We start from the raw sequence: 11,718 nt of genomic DNA, 5'->3' as shown, positions 1-11,718 counted from the left end.
TGCAAATTGTAAATCAATCAAACTAATTCTTGTGTTTATTCTTAAATTTTTTTATTTAATGTCATGTATTTAGAACATACATGTTTAAAATCAACACCCGGAGTTAACTTGCATCTATAATTCCTTGAATATGTTTCTGAACTTTTTCCGATTCTCAGTTTTCACACTTGTAAAATGTGAGCTTGAGATCTCCACTTAATCTTATTTAATCTTAAAGATTAAATGTGATACCACATCAAGCACCAGCCTTTATAAAATAACAGATCTTCAATTCCTTCATTGCATTTTTTTCTTCATTCAACCAAAAATCTTCAGGTGGAACAGACACAATCACCTTTCAACTCCTTTGTCCTTCAAAGTCACTTCCTCTTCATATCTTGTATCATTATGACCTTGATCTAGTCTTTCATTTTCTTTGTAAGACTCAGAATATCTTCTCATTCTCCCTTTACATTAAAAAAAATAAAGAAAATAGCCCTTCTTGTATTGTACGAATGGCCTCTTTTGCTTTAGATATAATTAATATCATTTCCCAGTGACTCCATGCCTTTCTTCATTTTTCCTTCAAAATGGCGGACTTCAGACGTTCCATGATCATCACCACGTGCGCCTGCGCCTCCCGCGGCCATTTCGCCCAGCAGCCCAAGCTCCAGCCTCTGCTCCGCGAAGCGCCTGCGCACGAGCCTCTCGAACACTGTCGCTCCTCCCTCTAGCTGAGTACGCTTCAAACCGCACGTTCCAGTCCCTTCCCTCCCCCGCTGACTCTGCACCGCCCTCACCCCTTTCCTGTGAGATTCTTCCGCCAAGTGGAAAACCTATCTTCGGTCGACACCCTACGCAGTTGACAAGCAATCCAATAGGCACTTACAGCCCTAGGGTTCGCCATCTAGTCTTATCTGTGCACCACAGTAATTTTCCTCTGGGTCCTAAAGTTGATAACCGATTTCTCGGGACTTTTTTGCATCCGTGAGGCAACAAATGGAAAGAATGGCCCTGGCGGAGGAATCCCTCGCTTACGCTCGGTGTACTTTAACCTAATGGGGGTCGTCCGGGAGTCGGAAGGGGGAGGGGAGAGGGAGGAGGCAGCCAAGGAATTGTTTTTTTCTCTCGCCCCGCCCTCGCTTGGACGGCCAATGGTGATGGGCTCTTTCCCTACTAGTCTCGCCCAGCTCCTCGGACTCAGCCAATGACCGGTGGAAGCGGCTCCGAGGGGGCGGACCCAGGAGGCTGTGCGTGTCTTGTGAGAGCTCTTGAACCAAGTCAGAGCTAGAGTCGGCTGGGCGGCTGGAAACGGCGGCTGCCGCCGGTGACTCAGGGAGGCGGGAGGCGGGGTAAAAGCGCCGCGGCCTCGGCTGAGGGGAGCGGAGGAAGAAAGGTGAAGGCGCCAAGCCCGCGGCCCCGCCATCCCCGCGCCGGGGCTCCGGCCGGGGGTTCCGCGGCCGGGGAGAAGGGTGTCGGGGCGGGGCGGCGGGGCAAGTGCGGAACCGCGGGCTCGCCCCTCCCGCGGGGCCGCCCGGGGCGGGGACCCGGCCGCCTGGGACGGGCCCTCTGCTTCGGGGCCTTTTCTTTTCCGGGGTGAGGGGCGAACACTTTCAGATCCACTTAAGCAAATAATTCTCTCCTCACTTAGTCTGTGGTGAGGTTTAAGGTTTTGGAAAAGCGAAACTTGGGAGAGCGAGGGTCACGCGGCGCTTGGGGCCCGTGTTTGGGGTGGGGGAGAGAGGGGGGGGCGGGGAAGGCGCGGGTGGAGAGATCGGGTGCTGAGTCTTACATTCTCGCCCCCGCCGCCCGGGGTCCGGTCCTCAGAGCGAGGTTAGGACCCTCCCTCCTCCCTGGTCTCCTCTTCCCGCCCCCTCGCCCCCACTGCCCTCTCTTCCCGGCCCGCTCCTGCCGGTCGCCACCGTTGCATTTTGTTTTTGTGTTTTTGCAGGGAGGAGCCCTTCCTGCAGCGTGGAAACCATGGTGCTCACGCTCGGAGAAAGTTGGCCAGTACTGGTGGGGAAGCGATTCCTCAGTCTGTCTGCAGTCGACGGCGGCGACGGCGGCCACGACAGCTGGGACGTGGAGCGCGTCGCCGAGTGGCCCTGGCTCTCCGGGACCATTCGAGCCGTCTCCCACACCGACGTTACCAAGAAGGATCTGAAGGTATAACCGGCTCCCGAGCCTCGACAGTCGGACGTTTCCTAGTTACCTTGGTAACGAGACAGCCAGCACACCCTCATTCCCCCCCTCCCCTTTTCTGAAAAGGCGACCAGAAAGTTGGCATCTGATCTGAAGGTGCAGAAAACTAGACCTTCAAAGTCTTTGAAATGGTGTGTAGAGCGAGGTGTGTTTGGCCTGGAGTTGCCTGTTTTTAATAATGGGCTTAGGGGTTGCTCAGACATGCTTAGTTGTTGCCCGCCCTGTGCCTCCTTGCTCAGTTGCTCTGTCTTATCTGACTCTTTCAATCCCATGGACTGTAGCCTGCCAGGCTCCTCTGTTCGTGGGAATTCTCCAGGCAGGAATATTGGAGTGGGTTGCCATTTCCTTCTCCAGTGTTTACTCAGGACAGTACGGTTCCTTCTAGGAAAGGGGGGAAGTGTTGTTAATACTATCTTGGGCAGGTGGGTGACATTTGGAATGTTTGAGAATCGAGCGTTGAGAATAGCGGATGCAAGTGCTTTTAGTTGGGTTTTTTGGTTCGTTCCTCCGAATTTCTTCCCCCCAACTTCTTAAACTTTCAGACTTGTGAGGAAAAAAGTGTGTGTAGAGGGAGGAGCGTAGTCCTCTTTTTAGCATGTTAGGGTGGGTGTTTGCCCGTATATGGTGGGTCAGGGCAGGAGTGAGTTCCTGGTTGTCTTTGAAGAGTCTGTAAGTGGGTGTGGGATATGACCATATATGGAGGGCTGGGGTGGAGCTGCCCCTTACACGGTGTGCCGGAGGAATGACTTCAAACACTCCATTGGAGTGTTGGAAGGGAGGGAGAAATGGGAACAATTGCGGCAGGTGATTTTGAATCGAAATGACACGCAGAATCTTTTTCAGTTAGATCTTTTCAAAAAGAGATGAATTCTGCTCTTACTCCCTGATAGAAGTATGGGTGTGAAAGGGTGCTGGAAACAACCAGTGAGAAAGCCATTGTGCCAATAAAGTCTCCTTTGTGCAAAAAAATAACTGAAGAGAGGTCCCCAACAAAAACTCTGAAGTGGTGATAACTTGAAGGAAGCTTGTCAGAACAGAAGAGCTTTCCATCCTGGGTAATAGATTCACTTGGTCATTATCTTGGCTTTTTCTTGCAAACTGCTCAGATAAGGGAAGCAAGCTTTCGCGCTAGCAGTTGAATACATGTTGATTTCTGAAACACTGTTCAAGGGGGACACTTTGAAGGTGACAGTGCATGCCCCAACTAGTAATTAGTTTGCAAAAGGTTATAGGAAAGGATATGTGGTCATGTATTTTCAAAGCTTCCGTAGTCTACTTTATGTTCATGTGGAAAAAGGAGTGACCATTGTGTACTTAACCATGTGTTAGGCATCATGCTGAACAGTTGATGGCTGTGTTCATATTTAATCCTTAACAGCAGTTCTTTGAGGGTAGGTACTAATATTCCCCACTTTACAGACAAAAATACTGGGCCTGGGGTAGATTGTCTTGTCTAAGTCACAATTGAAATTGTTCTCACCAGAAAGTTTTGACCGTTGAGCCTGCTTTCTTAATCATCGTGCTCCCTAATCAAAGGCTGTGCCACTGAAGGATTCCTGTCATACAGTGTGAAGTTGGTTTCACTCATTGAAAACTGGGTTTTGAGGTTTACAGAAAGAATTAGTGTGGTGCAGGGATGGCCAACCTGTTTGCTTTAGGCTAATAAACTTTCTCCATTAAAAATGGGCTTTGGGGAGTAGATGTTAATCATAGTTGTTATGGTTTATTTCACAAGTAGAATTTTCTCTATTGCCTTGGTTTTTATTTGATTTGAGTGGAAACGAGATTAAGCTTCATGGTTTTTAGTTCTTTAGCAACTGATGAGACACTAGGTGTTCCCTTCCCCATCAGAGATCAAGGACCTGTTGGGTTAGGAAGGCAGTCTAGGAGGTCCTTTATGTGTCGTCTTCCCTGCATCTTCCTCACCCCCAGCCTTTGAAGTGGTGGTGATAGCTTCATTTTCAGAAAGAAGAAATAGATTTTAAAAAGGAAGTCTTGTCCAGACTTGCATAGTTAGCTACTAAGGGACAGAGAGAGCACTTGAATCTAGGTTTGGCTGTTTGTCTTCCAGTGGGCTAAGGTGCCTAACCTGGAGGCAAGGGGGATTTAATTCAAGAACAATTTCACTTATAGTGGATTTTTTGCTTTACCTACATTCTTCACAACTCAGCCCTCATGTAAGAAATCTACTCAACTTGTCTTTTCTAATCATGATTTATTGCTGCATTCCTTAATGGAGTAGCAGATGAAGTAATTGGCATAAGTATAGGGACATGTATTACGAAAAGCAGTTTTGGAAACTTTGAAACCAATTGTGTTTGGCAAGATACAGGCAGAAACTGAGTAGGACCCTGCTGTAAGATTTAGGGGGATTTGGGGAATGGGTTGGGACTGGGGGCAATAATGAATAAGAAGGAATAAAATTCAAGTAGTGTGCACCTGTTTTAGCACTGGTAGTAGTCCAAGTCTGTCTAGACTGATTTGCTTCCTTGGTTGAGGAGTTAATAAGGCCAGGGCTTGTTAACTTTGGTTCATTTAAGAAAGACTTTGTAGCAAAGCCACTTACTCAGTTACATTGTTTAGTGGTGAAGACAGAATTAACAAATACCTTTTCCCAGGTCCTCAAGCAGTAAAGAATCCACTTGTAATGCAGGAAACTCAAGAGACAGGGGTTTGATCCTTGGGTCAGCCCCTGGAATAGGAAATGGCAACCCACATGGATTCTTGCCTGGAGAACCCCATGGACAGAGGAGCTTGTGGGCTACAGTCCATGGGGTCACAAAGAGACATGACTGAACAACTGAAACAGTAAATGGTTTTATTTAATTCTCACAAAAATCCTAGATAGTAAACCACACTTTTTAGTTTTACAAACTGAGGCTTGAACAAGTTAAATAACTTGCCCATTTTTGTCTGCAAACCTTAAATACTAAGCTTTAATATTCAGATAGAATGAAATTAGCAGGACTCTTACTTTGCTAGTTTCAATATCCCCAGAACTAAGAACATTGCTTGGCATGTAGTTTTTGCTAAAATATTTGAACAGATACGTGAAGGAAGCAAATAGTTATTACTTATATATAGAAAAGCAGTTTAGAAATAGTCTTGCAATGGAACAGTGGTATTCTCTTTACCTGGAATAACAACAGATCTTAATTAGGTGTGATTAGAACAATTTATTTAACCTTATTTTTATCCCATTCTTATTTGAGTGTGAGGCAGGTTGCTTTCTAACTGGCTTTGTTCATTATGCATGTTCACAGTGTCCTCCTTCTCTACCTTGTTTGTCTAGGTCTTTCCCTTCCTTGCTTTTGTGGTTCACTCACTAAGACATGTCTGACTCTTTGTGACCCCATGGACTGCAGAATGCTGGGCTTCCCTGTGCTTTGCTATCTCCCTGAGTTTGCTCAAACTCAAGTCCATTGAGTTGGTTATACCATCCAACCATCTCATCCTCTGTCCCTCCCTTCTCCTCTTGCTCTCAATCTTTGCCAGCATCAGGGTCTTTTCCAGTGAGTTGTCTCTTCACATCAGGTGGTCCAAGTATTGGAGCTTCAGCATCAGTCCTTCTAATGAATATTCAGGATTGATTTCCTTTAGGATTGACAGGTTTGATCTTGCAGTCCAAGGGACTCTCAAGAATATTCTCCAACACCATAGTTCAAAAATATCAACTCTTCAGTGCTCAGCCTTCTTTATGGTCCAGTGCTCACATCCATACACAGCTATTGGAAAAACCATAGCTTTGACTATATGGACCTTTGTTGGCAAAGTAGTGTCTCTTTTTTAATACACTGTCTAGATTTGTCATAGCTTTTCCCACTCATTAGCAGCTGAATGCCATGACTACTGTCTGCCTGGTCTTTTCATTCTTGCATACAGTTGAAACTTGAATGAATGTAGGTGGATTCTGTTGCCTGTCAAGCCATGTAAAATGAGAAACTTTTAGCACAGTGTAATAACTGTTTACCCCTACAATTGAATGCTTGACTCTAGGATTTTAGATAAAAGTCTGGGTGGAAGAAGACATAAATAGAAGCATAATGAGATAATTTCTGATTTGTGAAGTAGTGAAATAAGTGGCCTTCTGCATCGTCGTGCTGGACATAGAGTAGATAATGTCATCAAAAACTTTGGGATTAAAAAACATGCCTTTGTGTAAGTGCCTATTTTTAAACCTGGAAACATTTTACTTGGCCATTCTGATAGTTTTCATAATCATATACTCAGGTAAGATTAGTGTATACTAAGTGGGAGGTCTTGAAATTAGCTTGATTAGATAATATTAATTCATGTGTCTTAAAGAGGTTTTCTTTTGGGGAAAACTAGCTTGAAATCGGAGAAGGCAGTGGCACCCCACTCCAGTACTCTTGCCTGGAAAATCCCATGGATGGAGGAGCCTGGTAGGCTGCAGTCCATGGGGTCGCTAAGAGTAGGGCACGACTGAGTGACTTCACTTTCACTTTTCACTTTCATGCATTGGAGAAGGAAATGGCAACCCACTCCAGTGCTCTTGCCTGGAGAATCCCAGGGACGGGGGAGCCTGGTGGGCTGCCGTCTGTGGGGTCGCACAGAGTCGGACACGACTGAAGCAACTTAGCAGCAGCTTGAAATAATTAACTTGAAATATCCAACATCTGGTCAATGAATTTGATAGGCTAATAGACATACATTTACAAGATGCCCTGTTAAAAATCTGGAACTTTGGAAATTACAGGTAGTGAATCATAATTAAATAGGCCTCTTTCTGGCCTTTGGAGTCATATAGCATAAATAACATCTCCTTTCTGGACCAAGGGATTGTGGCGGGAAGAAGACTCTTTACAATGAGAACTAGCTGCATCTGTCAGCTTGCAGGAGCTTGGTAAAATCATGTTTAGTTCACTTCAGTCGCTCAGTCGTGTCTGACTCTTTGTGACCCCATGAATCGCAGTACGCCAGGCCTCCCTGTCTATCACCAACTACCGGAGTTCACTCAGACTCACATCCATCGAGTTAGTTCCCCCTGAATTTGAATTCTTACTGGTACATTTTTATAGAAATTTCTGCAGAAGAGACTTTTTTGGGGACGGTGACAGGGGGATGTCCTTATATATAGCACATCAAACCTCAGCACACAAAAGAAAGATGTGTGGTTGTGATAGATAGGAAACTTTTGAAAGCATGTTTAAGAAAGCTCACAACTTGTTGTGTTTCATTATATGTATTTTAAAAGCCATCTTTTTAAATATGAATTTTTGATTAATGTGATCTAATACTTCAAAGTCATAAACTTATTTTTAAAGAGCTAAATTTAGTTTTCAAATTATTGAAAAACTGAGATATAAAGAGGAACATTGTCTAAATTTTGGTTTAGGGTTGACTATAAGCTTTGTAGATAGTGATATGATAAGAATTGTGATATTGCTTAAGTTTTGAGAAACCACTTAAGATCTTAGATTACTTCTTTTTTTTCTGAATTGATGTTAGGTGATCATATTTAAGTCTTTATCTCCCCCATTCCTAACTGAAGTGATACTCTGATAAATTAAGATTTGAGTTTTCATGAAGGTCTTAAAGCTGCCTAGTCTGCTTGCCAAATACTTAATGTACATTGCCTTTAAAATCTACCTAACAATTCCGTGAAGGGTAGGTGTTAGTACTTGCATTCTGAAGCCGCTAGAACACTAAATTCAGAGAGCTTAGATTTTGGCAAGCATTCTTGACTTGGGTACAGTTAATTGGTTGCATTGTATTTTATGCATATAAAACCATTCTAAGAAAGCTTCAGCAAAGCTGGCATTCAAACCCAGATCTCTGTGGCTCTGAAATTTGTAGATGTACACTCCTGGTACACTACATTGATGGGAAAGCTCTGTCGTCCAGAGCTAGGTTGGGTTTGAAGTTGATGTGAGGTGGGGCAGAAGGACTGGGGAAGATATCGGAAGACACGGATTCTGTGGCTAGAAACAGAAAGGAATATACTCAGTCTCTGAACACCTCTGTCTTGAAGGACCATTGGTTGGTTATGGTGATGGATGGAATACATAGAACCAGTGGAATCATAGAACATGGGGCCTTGTCACATAATAGGTGCTTACCCATTTGCACTTTGTAATAACTGCAAGGATAAAAGCCTGCCATACCAAGAAGATATGCGCTTCTCAGGGGAAGTTGTCTGAGAAATTAGGGATGTACATTTTGTGATTGGGAGAGGAGGATAGGATTGGTCTTAAATTTAATTGATTTTAAAGATTGATATTATATAGCCATAAACCTGAAAAAGTTTGGGATTGAGGCTAGTGGTATATCCCTTGGGATCTTCCTGCCTTCCAAGTGGATGAGAGAAACAGAAGGTAAGAGCCCAGTTCAGAGAGAAATTTATTCACTCAACAAGCATGGAGACCCATGAAATACAATGGTAAGTAAAAGCCAACACAGACTTTGACCTATTCGAGTTTTTAATATGTCAGTCAATTAACCACAAATAAATAATTCAAAATGTGGATAAGTGTTGGGAAGGAAAAGGACAGAGTTTTGAGTACAGTTAGCAAGGGACTTCTCTTGGGGTAGAGAGGGGCTCTTGGGTAAGGGACAATGTCTTTGAGGAAAGGATTTTTGAATTGGATTCTGATGAGTGAATGGAAAATAAGTAAACTTTTTTCCTAAAGGCTGAAAAGGGAGATAGAATTGTCTATGAAATTATGAAGTGTTGATGGATTTACTAATTCTTTGAAGGCAAAAATGAGGGCTTTTAAATCAAAAATAGTGATTTTTACATTGAATACCAAGGGAATATATCGTATCAGTTAAAATATAAAAAACATTTTAAAAGACTTAGAATAAATTAAAGGAAATCACCCAATGAGTATTTCTTGGAAGGACTGATGCTGAAGCTCCAGTACTTTGGCCACCTGATGCCAAGAGCTGACTCATTGGAAAAGACTCTGATGCTGGGAAAGATTGAAGACAAAAGGAGAAGAGGGTGACAGAGGATGAGATGGTTAGTTAGCATCACTGGCTCAATGGACATGAATTTGAGCAAACTCCGGGAGATAGGGAAAGACAGAGAAGCCTGACGTGCTTTGGGGTTACAAAGAGTCAGACATGACTTAGCGAGTGAACGACAATGTAAAAGGGTAGCATATTGTTAATGGGTTAAGGAAGCTAAGGTGTTTTGGTACATTCACATGAATTTTAAGAATTTTGTGACTGATTACTACTGCATTACTGTCAGAGACCCACTTTTAGATTGAATTCTACCTTTATATCTTAAAATATCTATACAGGTTTTAAGGGGATAATGTGGGGAACTTCTAGGTCAGGGGTTATAACTTTAAGGCTAAAAGGTATTTTACAAATCAGAAGCAGTAAATTTCATAGTTACTTGGAAAATAGTATTTTAAAAGTAGTTTAATTTTCATATAAGAAGTTACACGGGTAGTTTAGGAAAATTCTGGTGTCATTTATCAATTACTTCTGTATTTAGCACAGTTTTCTTGGAGTTCAAATTCTGAGGTAAATTTCCCAGTTTATTCAGCTCAAAGCATTGAAAGTGCCTCTTGCTGAATCTGCTGCTATCAGAGGAATGTAAAAGCCAGTGGTGGATTGTGTTGTTGGGGGTCATCAACTACTTAGTGACCATGTCAACACAGAATTACAATGCCCTGTGACAAGTACATCTTAGGGTTTCAGATTTCTGTCTTTCAATTCTCCAAGCTCTGATGTCTAATTAACATGTAAAAACCTTCTACATGGGGTTTCTTTTCTGTTAGGTCTTCCCAGAGATTACTTGAGGACAGATTGGCCCCCATATCCTTTGACTTCTGCTTCCCAAAGTGGCCTGGGAGCCAAAGCTTGATATTTAGAGTAGACTAACATATCTGTTGTTTTTTTTTTTAATATTTATTTTTGACTGTGCTGGGTCTTCATGGCTACGCGCAGCTTTCTCTAGTTGTGGAGAGCGGAGGCTGCTCTCTAGTTGCGGTGCACAGGTTTCTCATTGTGCTGACTTCTCTTGTTGTGGAGCACATGCTCTAGGCATGTGGCCTTAGCAGTTGCAGCACGTGGTTTCAGTAGTTGTGGCTTGCAGGCTCCAGAGCGTAGGTTTGGTAGTTGTGGCACATGGGCTTCATTGCTCTGTGGCATGTGGAATCTTCCTAGGCTGGGGTCGAACTCCTGTCACGTGCATCACCAGGCGGATTCTTAATCCCTGGACTACCAGGGAAGCCTCATATCTGGTTATTTTATTGTGGGTTGAGAAGGGAAGTAAGAGAGCAGGAGTGGGAGCAGCATATTTCACAGATACAGATCTGAATAGACTGATCAGGGTCTAATTTCACCTTAGGCGTTTTTCATGTTCTTGTTAATCAAGTCTGCTTTCCTTCAATTCTGTTTGTCTAGGTATGTGTGGAGTTTGATGGAGAATCTTGGAGGAAGAGAAGATGGATAGACGTCTACAGCCTCCTAAGGAGAGCTTTCTTAGTGGAACATAACTTGGTTTTGGCTGAACGAAAGTCTCCTGAAATTTCTGAGCGAATTGTTCAGTGGCCTGCAATAGTAAGTAAAACTTGGGCTTATTGAACCCCTGAGAAGTTCTTTCATCCATTATGAACGAAACAGGGAAAATCTATATGTAGTATCTATAGTTGGCCTTCTGGAAAATAATAGTACAGAGATATGATGTTGCAGAAGATTCAGAAAAAGCCCCAGGATCTCCTGTCAGCCCTGTTAGGAGGCCTGCAATTCTGGACCCTTGACTTTCATGGGTTTTCAGTTTCCTCACTTGAAGAGTAGGGAGTGAGGGTAATATGGGGAACTTCTAGGTCAAGGATTGGAAACCAGCCGATAAATACCGACATACAGATCTTTTTAGTTTGCCCCTTACAGTGTTTTAAAAAAATCTAAATTAGCTGTCTACCTAAAAAAATGTAGAGAATATTCTTAAAAATCTAGATTCCCAGTGCTTACTGAAAGAACAGTAAGATATGGCCACACTAAAGCCTGTAGCAACAGGCTTTTAGCAACAGTAGGCTGAAGCTGAATAGTAGGTGTTGCCTGGCTCCTGTCAGGGTTTCCACTTTTGGTCTCATGATCTTTAAGGTTCCCCCAGCTCATATTTCTTTGACTTTAAAGACACCAGCAGTCAGTATATGATAGTGCCATTTCCGCACCAGAAGTCTGGTGCAGTTAAAGGCAAAGAGTGAGCTCTGTATCTGGTGAGGACAGTTAATGCTGTTTGAGAGGTGAACTGGGACAGATTTGGGTAGTTGAAAGGCCAAGAGGATGATTAAAAGGCTGGCCAGCTTGTGAAGGACCTGCATGGTGTGTGAACCAAATTGAGATTTTGCCCATGGATGAGACGAGCCCCGGAAGGGTTTTGAGTGATGTAGGGTTTTGTTTAAAGTTGTATTTTGCTTTTCGTATTTTTTCCTCCATCTATTAAGAATTTGCTAAAAACATGGCCCATTTCCCCAGAAAAATAAACTTAAAACAGAATTCTGCATAAATTTGGGCCAAGCCATACATCTGTAAACCCAGACCTATATGTTAACATGA

At 43.3% G+C, this 11,718-nt stretch overlaps 1 protein-coding gene across 4 annotated transcripts in view; it reads left to right on the top strand.

Moving 5' to 3' along the window:
* Positions 1–1,036: 1,036 nt before the first annotated feature.
* The window catches only part of KDM3A (lysine demethylase 3A), a 56,507-nt gene continuing 45,825 nt past the window's right edge, over positions 1,037–11,718 (top strand). Inside the window, exons 1-3 of one of the 4 annotated variants that reach the window (XM_061432621.1) lie at positions 1,037–1,229; positions 1,931–2,145; positions 10,564–10,719. In XM_061432621.1, the coding sequence (XP_061288605.1) occupies positions 1,187–1,229; positions 1,931–2,145; positions 10,564–10,719 (414 nt within the window). In that variant the 5' untranslated portion in view covers positions 1,037–1,186. Of the gene's footprint in view, positions 1,230–1,249; positions 1,376–1,554; positions 1,576–1,930; positions 2,146–10,563; positions 10,720–11,718 lie in introns of those variants that run through there. The other 3 variants (XM_061432622.1, XM_061432625.1, XM_061432624.1) reach the window with 3 other exon arrangements.

The sequence above is a fragment of the Bos javanicus genome, chromosome 11, assembly GCF_032452875.1.
Source record: "Bos javanicus breed banteng chromosome 11, ARS-OSU_banteng_1.0, whole genome shotgun sequence".
NCBI classification, from domain to species: domain Eukaryota; kingdom Metazoa; phylum Chordata; class Mammalia; order Artiodactyla; family Bovidae; genus Bos; species Bos javanicus.
This window is presented reverse-complemented; position numbering and strand designations above follow the sequence as displayed.